The sequence below is a fragment of the Acomys russatus genome, chromosome 17, assembly GCF_903995435.1.
Source record: "Acomys russatus chromosome 17, mAcoRus1.1, whole genome shotgun sequence".
Lineage (NCBI taxonomy): Eukaryota > Metazoa > Chordata > Mammalia > Rodentia > Muridae > Acomys > Acomys russatus.
Window position 1 is genome coordinate 12721308 of NC_067153.1, and position 18014 is coordinate 12739321.

The 18014-nt window shown below is 45.9% G+C and overlaps 1 protein-coding gene across 1 annotated transcript in view; it reads left to right on the top strand.

Annotated features, from left to right (window-relative positions):
- Positions 1 to 18014, top strand: part of Col22a1 (collagen type XXII alpha 1 chain) — a 217055-nt gene that overhangs the window by 84171 nt on the left and 114870 nt on the right. The window contains exons 22-26 of the mRNA XM_051159567.1: positions 4470 to 4523; positions 12789 to 12842; positions 13458 to 13511; positions 15859 to 15912; positions 17462 to 17515. Of these exons, the coding sequence (XP_051015524.1) occupies positions 4470 to 4523; positions 12789 to 12842; positions 13458 to 13511; positions 15859 to 15912; positions 17462 to 17515 (270 nt within the window). The remainder of the gene's footprint in view (positions 1 to 4469; positions 4524 to 12788; positions 12843 to 13457; positions 13512 to 15858; positions 15913 to 17461; positions 17516 to 18014) is intronic.

Genomic DNA, 18014 nt, shown 5'->3' on the forward strand with positions numbered 1-18014 from the left:
CTGTTCCTCCCTTCCTCCTGCTTTCACCCTACTCCCCTCCCCTTCTCCTGAAGCCAGAGGTTTCCTAGATTACTCATGTTGTTTCCCACGTGGCGGTGTCATGAGAGGACACCCTTCCAGTGGAGTACAGTGTTGCAGGCATAGAACCAATAGGAGGTAGAAACAGAGAGTTGGCCAGTCACTGTAGAACAGGACTGAGACCTAGCAATATTTTCTCTGTGTGTGTGTTTGTGTGTATACTCATTTATATGTGTGTTAGTGCGTGTGGGCATGTGCATGGAGACCAGAAGTCAATACCAAGCATTTTCTTTCCATGGTCTATACTGTTTCTTCCACTACGCTATTCAAGACAAGGCCTCCGCTGTTGGATTAGATAGAATGGAAGGCCCATGAGCTCCAGGAATCTGTCTTTTTCCTCTAGTGCTAGCTTACAGATGCTCCAGACTCAGGCCTTCGTGCTTATGTGTCAAACACTTGACCCACCGAGCCATCTCCCCATCCCAACTTCGTAAATTTTCTTTTCGTGTTTGTCATCTAGTTTTCACAAAGTACCATGGAGGTATGGTAGCTCAGCCTCAGTTGACTAACTAGGGATCCAAGAACTGAAGAAAATGTGTCAGAATTCCCCGCAGTTACCCAGACTCCAAGGTGAGGTTGATCAGAACCAGGTCTGCCTGGCTCCACCCTCTTTACAACTTGTACTTTAGGACATTCTGTGTATCCACAGCCTGGAGATCAAATCAGGAAGCTGTTTTCCCATCTATGAGCTCTTTGTGTGATCTGTGCCTCCTACTAACCAATCAGGCACATCCTGTGTAATACCCTGGATGTGCATCACTTTAATTGGTTTCCCTTGGCACTGAGGTCTCATGATGGCTGAACACCATTAGCCGCAGCAGCTAGCTCTGACTTCTTTCAGGTTTCAGAGAGCAACACAGGCTGACTTCTTGTCAGTGGCCGTCTGGGTGGCATTTGTTCTACTCTGCATTGTTACAACTTCCTGCCAGACCAGATGGGGCCACAGTGTTTGGGCCACAGGCTACTGTTTGATTCATTCCAGGACCTGGAGCCAGAGTTTTGTTAGGACATTCTAAGTAGTCCCTGAACAGCAGGTTTCAGATCCAAACAGTAGAAAATGATCATTCCTGACATTTGGAGGCATTGAGAAGAAGAGCTGAGCAAAAGTCCATAAGGCACACATTAGCTGACACACACAGCCAAGCCTTTTGTATGCTAATGGCTCTGCCAGTGGCTGTGTTAACACATCCTGGCTAGGAAGCATTTGCTGTTCAGAATTTATAGGCCTCTTCTCTCTCTCCAAGGGCAGACAGGCTGCTCTGGAAATAGCAGTTTTGCTCAACATTTGGCATCAAGAATCACTTGAAAAAGCTGCCCTTGTGATGAATTACAAATACCTATCCAGATATTATGCTGGGCTGCAGTTTGAAAGAGAAGAAAATTAAAATTTCAGGAAGCAGATCTACTGTTAGTAAAAATCACTCTTTATTACAGAAGAACCTGTCAAGTCCAGGAAGTGCATAGCAGCTGCTCCCTGCCTTCAGCTGAAGCTACCACAGCTGCTCAGGGCTTTGTGCCCAGCCCTTGAGATGCTAACTCATCCATTTGTGGGTGATAATGGGGAATGAATACCTCAAATGTGTTTCCCTATGTTGCCTGTAATTCTTATTATTGTTGGGCCTTCCTGCAAGAAGTGGCATTGCCCAGGGATGTTATTTTGACAAGTTGAAATGGAGAGGAGTGATTGCAGAGGAGGAAGTGTGGCCATGGTCTTGAAGGCCTAAATGGGTATGAAAGCTGTGATAAAAACTTCCAGCTGGTTCTGGTTTTTATCTGCTAACTATCTTGAGGGCCCAGAACAGTTTTAGGAAACTCATCTGGGAGTTTTAATACTGGATGCTGTTGGCAAGGAAGATAGAGTGTGTGGTTGTGGGATCTACAGGCCAAACAGCTCCAGTGTGGCTTATAGCCTGTGCTGGTTTAGAGGTGCAAAGCTTAGATCCAGCTTCTTTCCCCTTAGCAGGGTTGACCTGCTGCACAAGTGGCCCAAGCAAGTTCTGCGGGAGATGATCTCAGCAGCAGGGCAGCTGCTTCCCACAGCTGGTGACTACAGGAGGAAGAGAGCTCTGGGAGGCACCAAGTGGTCATAGGTGCTGAGATGTTGGTGGTGGTGTGCCCTCAGAGAACACATCTGGCCAGAGCACAGCTGCCTTTGTATTTCTCAGGATGATACCCCAACATGGATGATGAAGATTCTGCTCTTTCCATGAGAGAGGCAGCTTCATGATGCTAGTTTGAGGACACATTTCCCCAGCCTTCTCTGGCCTCTTGTCACACCCTTGCCTTTTCCCTCCATACTGAAAACCTAATGCTTGGGATGCTTGCTTTAGTTGGCAGATGTCTGCATTTCTCTTTTCTTGCCATAACCCTCCTACCTGCCATCATGTCTTGTATTAGTTTTCTGTTGCTTTGATAAAACACTATGATTGAGGGAACTTAGAGAAGAATTTACTCGGGTTTATGGCTCCAGAGCCTTGATATATATCAGGGCAGGGAAGCATGGCAGCAAAGGGCAGGCATGGTAGCAGGAGTGGGGAGCTCAGTGCACTGCACCTTTGGGAAGAAAGTGAGACTGTAAACTGTAATGCCAGCCTCCAGCAAGGCCACAGCCCCCTACTACTCCTCAGACAGCATCATCAGCTGGCCAACAGGTGCTCAACTATTTGAGCCCATGGGGAACACATCTTATTTAAGCCATTATGTTCGCCTGCCCTTCCAGACTGTTGTATTTCACATCCAGGCAAAGGACACTTTCTGATCCCACAGCTTTTACATAGCTCATTTTCATTTCATCCAAGTGCCTTGTCTTCCTAGTAATGTCAGTTCTAGTCAGCTGAGGAAGCGGAAGCCTCCCCATGGCCTCCCATCAGTGAGGGAGGCTCTTCTTCTTCCCCCGCCCTGGACAGGTGGGACGGCCTCTGTGTTATTCTGCTCAATCAACAGCCAGGTTTTCTCATCCTTCCTTCTCCTCTATGCTTCCTCCCAGGAACCATTCAGTGTTTCATTCCTATCAACTGAGGGGTGATGCTTGGGCTTGTCCTGCATCCATCTTGTTAATAACCAGTGACTTTCTGTGAAAACCCTGGGGAAGGAGGAAGGGGCATCTGTCCAGGTAGAACATTAAAGATGTCTATGTTCCATTCCCTCAGGACGAGGAGCAGAGAATGGGCTTTCTTCACAGTCACCAGAGCAGGGTCTGATGCAAAGGGGGTGTGGTTCTCCTCTTCCCTGGGGAAAGGGACTGGTGTCCACCAGCCCACTGAGGCAAGAGGGGCAGAGGACAAGACAAGACGCAGGGCTTGGAAGCCATGACAGAGATCGAACACTCCAGGAATCACTCCAGGAACTAGTTCAACTTTAATCAGGGAGAGAAAAAAGGCTATATAGCCTTTAGGGGAGTGGGGTTGGGGGCGGGGTTGTCCAGTATAGGTGTTCATAATTGGTTGACACCAAGCACTTTAAGGATGCTTGTTTAACTTTTGGCATATGAACAGAAACACAGTACTGAATTATCCTGTAGGCGCAGGGAGGGGAGAGCAACAGGGAGCTGTGTTGAGGGCCATACATCAAATGTGGTTAGGGGCATTCTCCAGATGGAGTCTCTGCATCTATATCAACAACAAAACATACACACAATGCGCAACACTTTTGTTTACTCTGCTTTGGAAATTTTGGACCATGTTTTATCTTTAATGCTACTTAAAGAGGTAGGAATAAAAGGCTGACTTCTTGGATCCCCAAAACATGAGCCTCCTTTGCTGATTTCACACTGAACCTCTGTTGGGTGCTCCTGGGGCTATAGCTCATTGTTGCCAGATATTTGACCACACTGTGAACCACAAGACTGTGTTGTTTACTGGAAAAACATGATTTTAGTTGTAGTATGGCTAGGCCCTAGCACACACCTTTAATCCAAGAGCTTTCTGCTTGAACAGGAATAAATAAAGTCAACCATAGTTCAAGAAGCAGAGCAAGCAACCAGTTGATTGGGAGTAAACATAGGCCAAAAAAAAAAAAAAAAAAAATAGAGGGAAAGAGGAATCAGGAGGATGGCTATAGTGACCCACAGGAAGTAGACAGGAGGGACGTTCAGCTTTTGTTTGTTTGTTTGAGACAGCATGGGGATGGAGGCTTGCTTCTTTGGGGACATTGTCTGAGGAGGAAGGTCAGCTGGGTGCTTTCTCTGTCTCTCTGAGCTAGCAGGCTTTCACCCCAATTTCTGGCTCTGGAGTCTTTATTGGTAAAAATCAAATAATTGAGATTTTGTTGAAAACAACAACCCATAAAGCAGAAAGGTCCAGTCACTGAGATAGGATGTCCCTGAGACAGCATTCCTTGGGCTTTCTGGGATGATACCTCACTGCTAACTTTGGCTTCTTTTCTTTACTCAGGGGAAGAAAGGTGAAGTGGGTCCACCAGGAACCCCTGGAGCACCGGGGCCACAGGTAAGGACTGCTTTACAGTTCCCCCTAAGCAACACTGCTTTCTCTGACTTAGTGACCTGGTAGCAGTTTTAGCTTGCAGCTGGCATCTTGGTCATCACCATCAGAGGATTAGAAGAAATACCAGCCAATCATCCTTTCTCTGGAAAAAGCAAACAAACAAATGAAAACCCCCAAACAACAAAAAAACCACAAAAAGCAAGCTAGACTCTTGATCATTTGGAACCCTGATTACATGTGTATGTGTGTGCACACAGTGACACACACATACAAATGCACACACACACATGTACACACACTACATGAAAGAAGTGGAACTATTTGGAAAGAGGAAAGGGACTGGAGGGAGCAGATTAGGAGACGGAAAGGGCAATGGGGGTAAATATGATCAAAGACATGATGCAGTTGAACAAAATTAAGAGCATGGTGTCCATCACTTTATTTAACAAATATACACTAATAGAATAAAAAGTTACACAAGCAAACAAACAAATAGAAAGCTAAAAAGGGTGGTCCTAAGCCATATTCCTCCTTCCATCTCTTGCTTGAAAAAGCTGAGATACATTGTGAGTTCAGTCAGATTAAGCTACTAAGTAAGTCACTGACTCAAAAAGACCAATAAGTCAAGATGGGATGAGACAAGAAGACGAAGTGGGGCTGGGTAGGATACAGTATCCGCCAATAGTCCTTATGGTGTGTGCCCCACTGTCCTGCCGGTTTTGTGTGCCTGGATGTGTTATGGAATTTACAATACTTCCTTTTATCCTGAGTTGAGTCAGAGGGAATTATGGTGCTTGCCAGTAGGTACTGGCTGGTATGCTGGGTGGGTCTCTGATGTCTGGCATAAAGCCTCCTTAAAACCAGCTGTGTGTCCAACAAGATACTCTGTTCCTCTGCCGTTCCCCTCTCTCTCTTCCTGACACTTGTCTCCCACCATTCCTGGGCTAGTCACCATCTTCTCCTGTGTTCATTTCCCCCTATGGTTCAATGATTCCTAGTCCAGCCTGTACCTCTAAGCACCTGCTGTATACTAGACTTCCCTATGGAGCTGTAAAACATAAGTGGCCAGAATCTGTCACCTAAGGACCAGCATGCTAGTGGAACAAGAAGAGACTTGGGCGGAGAAAGTATTTTTTGGCCATTTTTGGTTCTCTTGGTATCCAGTCATGCAAGACCAACAAATGAGAAATGGAACCCACCGATAAGGCAATTCCTCACACTGCTTATAGCATGGAGTGCCATGTGTATGGAGCTGTGTAGAGGGGAGTCCTATAGTGGTCCAGGACAGGCTTGCTAAGAGCCTTTGCTGTGGTTTTTCAGTAACAGCACCGTGAGTAAGGAAGGCTGTGCAGCAGCTGAAGACAGGACTGTTGGAAATGTTTCAGCACACTCTGAGTGATGGGGTGCCCTTCCATTTACTGGGGTCTGGTCCTGGAGAGATTTGGTCCAGAGGATATTGTAAAGGTCCAGACTCTAAGATCCTGGTGAAGGACAGTGAATGGAGGCCCGAACCAGGGGTTTATTGAAACCTAGTTGGCTGTGCCTAGGAATTAGCTTAGTATGGGTGGGGCAGTCTCTCTGTAGCTCCCCAAAGCCTCCCAATGCCAAATTATTATTTAGAAATAAAGGTGAGTAGACAAGACCAGTGCAGTGCTGTGAATTGGGTGCTTCTTCTTTAAGAGCTCTTAAGAGAGCTCGTGCACAGACCACCAAAGTCAGAGTAGATTGCATGCTGGAGGTATAGTCCTGAAGTGGGGATCAGGGTGAAGGGAAAGCAGACATGTGTGCTTAGCTCCTGCCATTGTCAAACCCCACTGTAATACTTACACATCATTGCATCTAGTCTTGGTTAACTGCCTGTGAGCAGAGTGTGGCTTCTTCTGAGTCACAATGGAAAGCTCCTGGACCCAGAGGTTTGAGCAGCGTGTGCTCGAAGGGCTGAGTCTACCATGCAGTATAAGGCCAGAAGCAGACCCAGGGCAGGTACTCTCCTCCAAGATTCCTGTGGGACCTTATTTCACTGGCTAAAAATATTTAAATTCAGTTCTGTGAGCACCTTCCTTGCACTAAGTGTTTCTAGCTACAAGTTACACATTGTAAACTGTATGTAATGATACAGTTCCCTACCTTTGTGGATGAAGAATGCAAAACCATGTCGGCTCAGACAATTCAAGTAACAAGTACTTCATTCAGAAACTCATGTCACTGGCTAAGTCTTTGATTTTCATTCTTTTTTTTAAAAAAAGCTTCAACCTTATATTTAAAAATGATTTATTTTAATTATGTGTATTTGCGTGTGGGTGTGAGTGTGGGTACCCGGATAGAACAGAAGAGGATGTCAGATCCCTTGGGGCTAGAGTTGCAAATGATAGTGAGCTGCCTAAGGTGGGTGCTGGGATCCAAACCCAGGTCTTCTGGAGCAGCAGCAAACACTCTTGGCCACTGAGCTGTCTCTCAGTCCTGTACTACACTTTTCAGTGTGCAAGTTTGTTCAGTTTTCTTGTTAATTTTATGCACAAGTATTAGAGCCAGTTTTTGTTAAACACAAAAATAGAGTCTGCCTTTTCATTCCTAAATAGTGAACAGCTGTAAAGATTTTTAAATGTTACTCTTAAATTTTCAACTAATGGCAAAATTCTGTTTTCTAATCAGAAAACCTTCAGCAGATCTGAGTAAGAGCATAAAACGTTAGGCGCTGAGTTCGGACTGCACATGTGTTCTGCGTGAAGTCACTGTATACCACCCATGGTGGCATTGCATTCGGTGTTTTGCTTAATGTCCTACAGCCCCACAGGTCCTTTAAGGAAATGGTAATGTTAAACACTGTTAGTGTTGGAAGAAACCACACAGAAACCCAAGTGCAGTGGCACTGCCTCTGAAATTGCTCTTGAGTTTAGAAAGAAGGTGGCACGCTGTCTGTGACATCATGTGCTTAGTGTCTTGCTTCTTTCTCTTATCACTTGTAGTATGAACTCATCTTCTCTGGGCCAAGAGATAAGCTGGATGGCAGTTTAGCTTTGCCACAATTTCTAGTTTTGTTCAGGCTTTTTAGTAGGCCCTCAGAGTTAAACGCACCCACCCATGCTGTCATATGTAGGAATCCTTTTCCATAAGGAAAATGGAAATCCTTGGGGCGTCCAAACACATCCATGCATTTGCGCAAAGGTGATGATGCCTGCTACTGTGACGAGGAATCAAGATCCCTGAATGGGAGGGTCTACTACCAGGGGACAGAGCTGGTGTGAGAGCGGGGTGGGCTGTACGACTTGACAGAGTTTCCCACAGATGGTTAGTGATCAGAGTTATGCCTTGGGGGAACACACAAAATATGAATACCTTTCCCTCAAAAGTGTCTCAACTGCACACTGAAATACCTTGATTGCTGTGTTAATTCATGCAGGCAATTTTAATATGTCTTAAAATTGTATTCAACTTCATAAGTGTACCACAGTTAGAATTACTGTGCTAGAAATAATTATTTGCTATTTCTTTTTTTAATAATAATTAAATTAATTGGCTACTTATAGATCATCATTGTAACTACTAATTACATAAGATAGCTGATTAGTCCCTGTATAGGGATTAAAGGTTGCTTAATGAATAATTACTGGACCAATTAATTAATTAATATGGAGAGTAATTACTTTGTATTTTCATTAGTGATAATGCAAACAGGCATGCATTTTGTCAACATTTATATCTATTGGCTAATGTGTTACTCATTAATAGTATGATTAATTTGGCTAGATACTTTGTATTAATAGTTAAAAGAAAAATAAGGAGCATGTGTGTACATGCATGCACATGCATACACACACACACACACACACACACACACACACACACTCCTGAGTCCACAACTAATGATGTAAGGTCCCTATGCCATATTTGGGGTAATAAAGGTTCGGAGGATGTGATCTATTGAGATAGCATGTGGCCATCTAGAATTTTACCTCAGGCACCAAAAGCCCTAGACATTTTGTCTTTTTGTTTTGCAATGGTGTGGAATTGTGCGTGTGAGGTAGGTGCTATACCACTGAGCTGTATCCCCAGCTTCAAGCCTTAAATTTTCACGTAATTTCCATCTGGCTCATCTCTTTGCCCTAAGAAGATGAGTTGCTTGACGAGAGCAGTTTGAGAAGCTACAGGCATTGCAGGGTTTTGCATCTTAGCCTTGTCTTCTGTTAGCTCCGTTCCTTCCTTGAGACACTAGTATCTTCATGTGTAACAAAGAGCAAGGAATGTGGAGCATCCAAGTTTTTAAAGGTATTCCTTTCGGCAGGGGAAGAAGGGGCTTCTTTCCCCCCCCTAAATGTTCACATTCCACTTAAGTATCCATGGAAAAATGAAAGACAACAGGAAACTGAGTAGAAAGATTATCCAGAGGCAAGACAGCTGTTCATGCAAATCTACTGTCCCTGGTAAGCATCAGTACCATCAGAAGACAGTGAAGGCCAGCAGAGCAGGTCCCCGAGGCAGGCAGAATGCTGCTTTGCATTGCCTCCACCCCCAAACTGGACTTTGAAGAGCCTTCGTGTAAATTGGAATGAATGCTGTAGGCTGTGTGATGCCTCCTGGAATCAGTTTCCAGACTTTATAACAGCTGTCTCCAGCTGCTTTTGGCTTCTTTCTTCTACATGGCTGTTGCAATGGGTAGGTTTGATTCCTATGGACATCCCTAGTGGTTCTGTGCTTAGAGCCTCAAACCTTAAATCTCTACTTTGTGCACAGCAGAACCAAGCACTGATGGTTTGGACTCAGAGATCTCAGAGATGTTTTTACATTCTAGATTCTTCTTCAGTGGCAGAATGCGGCTACAAGAAGGGCATATGACTGGTGTCTTTAGCAGGGTTTTGGAAGGCCAGGCTGGCATACTGGGCTGGGAAGTGTGTTAGACCAACACCAGTTTTGTGGACTCCCAATTGATTATGTCCCATTTCTGTTCCCTCCTTTGCAGCTCGGGATGGAAAGGGCTGCCTCACTAGATCAGTGCGGGGGTCTTAAATGAGGGAGACCTGGTGTGTAAACCTGAGGATGCCAAATGGCGTGCTCATTTCTGGCAGTTCTTCTGGGTCTCTGTCTTTGTTCATTTTTTCTCTCATGCATAGTGCACCTCCTTCCTGCTTTACCATGCATACTGCAACAGGTATAGGGTCCGATTGGAGGTGGCTGCAGATGGAGTTGGTGGCATGGAATGATCCTGCACTAGAGGTGCTTGAACCACATAGCATCACAACAGTCCCTGACCTTAGGCCTAACCTGCTGCCTGAGAGTCTAAAAAGGGGGACTCTCATCCTTCTGTGCATGACCTCCCAGTCAGGTGACTCTGTAGCAGCTGGGCCCTTCAGGAGGCATATACCTCTTTTCCACCAGGGAAAGATACCTGCATGAGCCCCCACTCCTGGCACCAGCAGGGTCTTTAAACTCCCTTAGCCCGTTTTCTTCTCTCTCAAACACAAAAGGTTTCATTTTCACCAAAGATGATCAACTCTAGGATGCTGTGAGCCAAGAGCACCACCAACAGCAACAGGGCAGGGATGTTTGAAGAAAGAGGGAAAGGTGACTGAGGTCAGAGTAGCAACAGGCTGGCTAGGAGGCACAATTTGTGAGAGAAGTCTTGTAAAAGGATGAAAATTCTACAGCCATCTGCATGGCCAGGTATGTAACTGGGGAAGAAAGGGATATGTACCCATAGCCAGCTGAGTTCAATCAGTTTAGAAAAATCCTCTGTGATGCTGTGAACCTGAGGGATCCTCTAGTGACAGTGGGTGGCCTGGCGTGAGCTTTCATGGGCAAGGAATCTGGTGAGTTCTGTAGATCTCTCAATATGCTGAGGTGATCAAGAGCAGCAGCTGGGTGTGGTGCTGTAGGTGATGGAGCGAGGCCAGCAGCCACTCTTAATGCCACCTGTCCCCAGCTCTTGTTCTACAAGGAGGACAGGTTGGTCCTTACCCAGAGCATTTCCTAGCTCAGCATAGCCTCCCCAGCTGCCCTGACTTGGGGCAAAGATCTCAAACAGGATAAGATGCTGCCCCAGACTCACCAGGTCTAAGTGAGATAGTGAGAAACTGAACTCCAGCTGCCCTTGAAAGCCCTTTGTAAATGCTCTTATTTTGTGTGTGAGAGTTTGACTCCCATGCACCACCCAGAGACGGTGAATGGAATAGCTTGTTAGTGCAACCAGCTTGCCATTCTTTGGTTTTTATCGCCCTCCAGTGGCCATAGTCCATTACACTCTGATTGTAAATGGTCCCTTGGAGTGTTCTTTTCAGTTGACTTTGGAGTTTTCTGAGTCCTGCTCCATGACATGGCTTGGGTTAGTTTCTCTTTGAGATGCAGAGGAAGCAAGAATGTTTGATTCTTGAGGATCTGAGGGTAAGGTAAGAAGTCAGTGTGACTTTGGTCACAAAGGGGACCCAGTCAACTGGATGCCATCTCAGAAGTGAGGAAGAAGTGGGCATGAGAGAGGACAAACACGTCTAGAGAGGGGCACATCCAGAGGGAGACCTGGGCAAGCACATGCTTTAGTGCCTTCTATTGCCCCTAGAAGTTGCATGGTATCGGGGAAGGATGCAAATACTCCTGGAAGAATACAAAATACCAGGCCAAATGAACAAGGTTGTATCACCACCAAAACCAAGAACAGGAGCTTCTGCAGCATCTTCAGATGCCGTATGCCTGGAAGTTCTCAGATGAGAGGTCACGTGGCATGACTGTCATAAACCTGTTAAATACTCAGAAGGACCCACATCCTCTCCCAGAGCCCCATCATTGTGTAGTGACCACCAGTCCATGACTTGTGACCCAGCGTCTGCCTCTGTCTTTGGTGGCCTCCTTATGCCATCTGAAAATAAAAACCACACATGGCTGACACACGCCTTTTTAGACATTCTGGTTATTCCTAAGGTAAATCCCCGTCTCTTCACACTGGCATTTCAAGGCCTGCTATGTGAACTTCATATCCTCTTATGGAGTTGTCTCCTACGGTTCTGTGCACGATACCTTCAACTCCCCTGGCCTTTATGCAAGTGGTTTGCAGCTACTGTTGTGTGCCTAGCCAGTTGGTAATTTCTTCTACCCTTTTCAGTGTTCAGTTGCCTCCTCCAAGGCCCTTGCCTCAGTCTTCCAGGCCCACAGGTCACCGCCTACTGCATGCTCAGGCTCCTCTCTGTACCTCTCTCCCTTCCCCACCCTCATGATTATTGGAAACATGAGCTCTGGGTTCCTGCAAGATATTGCTTATCATTTTCCCCACCCTTTACAAAACCTAAGGTCCTGTATTAGCATAGGTAATGGATAATTGAACACGTCTCTCTCTCTCTCTCTCTCTCTCTCTCTATATATATATATATATATATGTATATATATATATATATATTCATTCCTGTACACTGTACACATACAGTGCACATCCCTACTCCTGGCCAGACTGGTCCCCATGGTGTAGGGGAGTGCAGAGGAGAGGTCTCAAGGAACCTAGGAAATCAGCAAGACTATGGCCTGGGACCCACAGTCTGCACTGTGATGCTGACACTGACATCAACTCTGGGCTGTGATTTGTGGTAACAAAGATTCGGGGAGGCTTGTGAGTGGGTGACTGCCATATGCATGTGTGCTGCATGTGCACATGTGTATGGTCCCCTTAAATGCTCAAATGATTTAACCATCTAGTATGATAGGTCACAAAGCATGTTAATTCCAGTTTGTAACCCTGACCAAAAACGACTTGTGGAGGGAAGGGTTCATGTGACTTCTGTGTCACAGTCTGTCGTTGAGTGAAGCCACTGAGGCAGACTCTCAAGGCAGGGACTAGAGCGGAGACCGGCTAGCTGCTTATTGAGGGACTTTTCTCTGGCCTGCCCAGATATCCTTTAGATGTAGCCCCGGCCCACCTGCCCAAGGGTGACATTGTTCACACTGGGCTGGGCTCTCCCACATCAGTCAGGAAGCAAGATAAAGGCCGGGCAAGCAAGTGAGATGGAGGCAGTTCTTCGGTTGAGGGTCCCTCTTCCCACATGACCCTCATTTGTGCTAAGCTGACAGAAACTAACCAGCATACAAATGGGATATTTATTGGTAATTTGCACAGTTTGCTTCACATTTTTTACCTTCTCACTTCTTTTCTGCTTAAAATTAGGCAAAGCAGATGAAGCTGAAGTCCTCCCACACGGCCATGCCGCCTACCTTTTTCTCTCTCAAACACCAGCTTATAACATATCAGGTAGTTTCTCTGAGTGCTTATTATAACCGTCCACTCTCTTTATACAGGGCCCACTTGGACCACCTGGTGTTCCAGGGTCACCTGGACCTGGAGGTCCCCCGGTAAGGCTGGTTTGACTTTCTCTTAAAGGGGACCTTGGATAACATTTTCAAAGGCAGGGGAAGGCTTTCTATACCCATTCCCAGAATAAAGCGTGGTTGTAGATGACATATTGGCCCAGATAGCATTTGGTGACTTCTTGTGACATGGTATGGGTTTGCATCATGCTGGACTGCTATTCAAGTATACATTTTGTATGTGTGTGTGTGTGTGTGTGTGTGTGTGGTCCGGCCTCACAAAACAGAACAGTAAGGCCAGTGTTTGCTAACATTTTCCCCTCTCATCCTTTAAGGGTCAGCTGGGAAACTGTCCCCATAGTGGGCAGTGAGCAGGGCAGACCCAGCAGGGGGCAAGGAGAGGGGAGTCCTGATAAGGATTTGGGCATGGGTTGTAGACATCATAGTGGTGTTGGCTACAGATTAGACAAGCTGTGAGCTCATTAACTGCTGATCTGGGCCAGGAAGGGCTGTGTTTTACAGTGGCTGGCAGTGAGGGTGTTGGACACCCTAAAGTACTCTCCTTAGAACCAGAGGCCTGATCCTGTGCCAGGGATGGCATCAGGACAAGACTCTAATCTCAGATAGATTGACTAACAGTTTTTGTATTTCCCCTTTCAGGGTTTACCTGGAGAGCTTGGCTTCCCCGGAAAACCCGGGCCTGCTGGGCATGCGGTGAGTTATTTCAGCTGACCCTCATGGTCCCATGTCAGGAGTAACCAGACATTTGTCCCTGGCCCCCAGGACTGTCCCTCAGAGCCAGTGAGGCCTTTTGAAGCCCCTTATTGTACAGCGGAGCATGAGGCTGGTGCAGCTGGTTCTCCCTTCTCTCCTGCTGTCTCCTGAGACTGCCCTCCAACTTGTCCTGGCCACCCTTGATCCTGTCTCCAAAGAAACATCCACAAAGTCCCTCCCGCTAAAATATAACAACCCCCATCTTTATTCTCCTGACCATCTTTCTCACTTATACATAGAGAAGACCCTGGTGTTTCAAGAACCTTCTAGTTTCTTCTACGCTGTAGGAATCAGCTAGCTTTAATGTCACAGGAAAGCTATGCAGCTAACTGTAGACATGTTACCTTGGCATGTTGATGCAAGCCTCTTTAGACTCACTGATGGAGTGGCCTGCAAAGAGTCTGTCACTGTGAAACCGGGTGCTGCATTGGCCTTATGCTCTAAAACCGGAGGGACCTATTTTACTTTGAGGGATTTATTTGTGATAAGCTCCTTGAGGAGGTGCAATGTGTAAAGGGCAGGGTATGGATGGAGACTCCGGATGCTGCAGAGCATGCAGCACACAGCAGCTCTCCATTCGATGTGGGTCACAAAACCCTTTATGAACATGGATGAACGACTTGGGAGATAGGAGCAGAGGATGATGCCACGTGACAACTGAGGCTCTGCTGCTCCCCAAAAGACATCAGCCACCAAGTCAGTGCTGTAGTGCATGCTGAGGTGAATAAATGTAAACCCAAAGAAACACCTGGTTAACACATGGTTCCCAGGAGACACTCCTTAAGCACAGTCAACTGCTGTGTCACTGGTGAGCACGCAAGTGGCAGGGCCATGCGGCAGCTCAAACTCACTAATCTCTTCTGATGCAGTGAGTTTATTTGAAAGTGTGCTTCTCAATCTGGGCACAATGGCATACACTCACAGTTCCAGGACTGGAGAGGCAGAGGCAGGAGAATTGCTGTGAGTTCTAAGCTGAGCTATACAGCTAGACTCTAACTCAAATAGAATAGAAAAAAAGTGTTCAAATGACCATCAACAGTCAGAAGAGGGAAGGGACTCTGGGGGAAATCATTTTTAAAAGGCATTATGGTTTTACCAGCATGAGGCTGTGGCTCAGCTCTAGCTTTGAGCTTTGGTCTTTCTTGGTCTTTGCTGATTCCACTGATGTAAGTGGCCCCTTCCTCTGTGGCCATGATAGTTGGTAGACTTACCTAGTGCAAGGAGGAACTATCCCTTTGCTTACTACCATCTTCCAAAGCTCACGACAAAGAGAGATGGAAGTCTTAAATAAGATGGCAGACAATTCTCATTTAGAAGAGTGAGCATGGTCATTTTTTTAAAGCCATAAAAAATTTAAGCTAGGCATATAGTGCATGCTTATAATTTCAGCCTGTAATAGACAGGGGCATCGCTGTGAGTTTAAGGCTAAGCTGGACTGCCTAAAGAGTACCAGGCCAGATAGGGCTACATAGTGAGATTCTCCCTTTAAAACAAAACAAAACAAAACAAGTTGAGTTACTAACACTGATTGATACCAAGAAATAGCCCCCAAGGTACTCTGTGAGGGAGCCTGTTTCCCATCTGTCCTCATAGGAAAGTTTGTGTACTGATGATTAATGACTTAAGGTCCCAAGAGATGGGGGTGATAGAACATGTTAGATTTAGTGTAGGGTGTGGGGATGTACAGTTGTACCCAGGGGACTGTGCAGGTCCCCATCCTCTTCTCTGTGACTTTTGAGGCCACTCCACCTTGGGATTCATTGTCTTATCTGCACCGAGTAGCTGGAGTAAAATCTTAATGTTGAGGTGGAGAAAACACCTTGAATCAGAAGGTACAACATGAAGCTCCTCAAAATTACAAGACTGGGGCACTAGCCATGATGGAGGCTGGGTTTGGCTTCTTTGAGGGACAAGAAGAAGGAAAGATCTTGGTGAGTAGAGGGAAACATGAAGCCAGGAGGTTCAGTGAAGGAGTGCAGGGTCAGTGTGGATGGTACTGTCTTCAGGGCCACTTGGAAGCCAAGACTAGGAGTAGAACCCTGTCTTGCCCCATCATTCATCTGCATGGATAATAAAGGAGCCAAGGCACAGACCAGGAAGTAGTGACTCTGTAGTCCTGGCAAAATGTAAGGGAAGTCTAGCTGGCAGAGACAGGTGCTTCTTGAGAAAGGAAACAGCTGGAAAGTAGGTAAGTTGTGTTAGAATCACCTCCTAAGTGGCAGCTTCCCTCAGGTCTTCCCTTAATATGCCTTTGTTTTCATTTTCTTTCTTTCCTTTCTTGGTCCAGGGGCCACCTGGAAAGGATGGGCTGAATGGACCACCAGGTCTGCCTGGCTCCAAGGTGGGTACTCACAGGGTAGTGTGATTTTGAGAATCAAAAACTGAAAAGCAGAAGAGATTCCTGGTTGATGAGTTCCAACATTAGTCAATTTCCTGGGCTTTGGCCCAGGGTTTAGTTGAAGTGGTTGTATTTACAATGTCAGATGTAGCAGAGTTCTACCAAAGCAACCCAGGAAGGCTTCAAAGGGGTTAAGAATCAATCTGAAACGATAAATCGGTCATGGGCGACTTCGGTTTTTAAAAGTCTCCATCGAGGATCATTAAAAAGGGTTAAGAAGGGGAGAGGTTCAGATTCTAGGAAATGGGAAATCAAATTCACACTTTAAGTGCCTCAAGTGAATAAATAAGCAACAGATAACCTTTACATTAAAAAATTAACATTTTATTTTATGCGAATGAGTTTCTTGCCTGCATATATGCCTGTGCACCATGTGAGTACAGTGCCTCAGCGGTCAGAAGGGAGTGTTGTTTGTCCCTTGTCCTGGAACTGGAGCTGTGGGCTGCCACAAGGGTTCTGGGAACCTACTGTAGTTCTCTGCAAGAGCAACAAGTGCTCTTAAGCACTGAGCTGCCGCTCCAGCCCTAGCAATGCATAGTTTAAACAAATAAACTTTGTTCTTAAATTATAAGTGTGTATCTAGTCAGATGTGCCCTTGAAAAGCAGCTGTGAATGAAAACATAAAATATTTTGGTGAAATTTGGTGTTCTTTTCACTCAAAACCCAAAAACTCAAAATAGACTCAGATTATACACACACACACACACATATATGTATGTATATATACATACAATGTAGAATAAGTGTAGATATAGACACATTTATAGTCTTTTTATTTGCTTACCTTTCTTGGATAGAGTGACTCCCATCCCTTCCCCCAGCTTTTATCTACTTCCATTTCATATGCACACCCATGATTATATGTGTCTATAGAAAACCTCAGCACAAATGAAAGAAAATATAAACATATTTTTGTCTTTCTTAATCTGACCTGGTTAATCTAATGTGATGGTCTGAAGTTGCATCTATTTTTCAGCAAATGGCATAATTTCTTTCTTCTTCATGGCTGAATAGAGTTGATGCAGGTGCATGCACATAGATCCACAGTTTCTTGCTCCCACTCATCTGCTGACAAGCACCTAGGCTGATTCCATAATTTGACTGCTGTGAGCGGTGCGGTATCTCTGTGGTGTGCTGATTTAGAATCCTTGGGATGCCACCATTTAAGGGCCTCTATATAAATATTACTTACTCCTCTCTCTGGCTAAAACAAGTATTTAGTGTTTTCAGATCAAAAGGGATTGTCCCACTGTCCCTCGTCCAAATCTCTCAGAAGGGAAAGAGATACCATTTGTACTCACACATGCTTTAAGCAACACAGCTGAGGAATATGGGATGCAGGAGGTGTCCTACAGTTAGACAGCCACAAAGAATGAGAGTTCAGACTACCTGTACACAGGTGGCCCTGTTCCAGACCCATCCACAGCCAGCTGTAGGTATATTCAGCCAAGCTTGGTCCCTTTTGTGTTGACTCTGCATTTTCTTCCCACAGGGAGAACCAGGGGACCCTGGGGAAGGTGGCGTGCCTGGAATGCCTGGGCCTCGGGTATGACTGTCCACACTCATGTTACATCTGTGCCTCTGGATGGGGTTGTGTGACTGTATGTGGGACCTTACCTCATCCGGGAGTGTCATTGGGGGATCTCAAAGGAGAAATGAAGATAATTAGGAAAGGGCTAGTTAGCAAGCTTGGCAGATCTGTGGGGCTCCATCATGATGCCCCGAGTCTGATCACAGCAGAGCCAAGGTCACCTGTGTAAAGGTGCTAGTCATGGGGATGCTGCATAGATGAGGCCCTGAAAACACCACATCCACTGACTGGTTTGTCCTGCTAGGGAGTGAGCAATAGGGTAGAGACACTTTTCACTTCCCTCTCCTCTTTTTCTCTCCCTGTATTTCTGTCTTTCTTCTCTTAGTTTCTCCTCCCATGACCTCTGGTGTCTGGGCCCCTTCTTAAATGCAATATCAGAGAAGTCCCACTGGGGCAGCCTGCAATTTCATCACCCACTGGGCTTCCAGCAGCCCAGCGGAGCAGCATGAGGCTT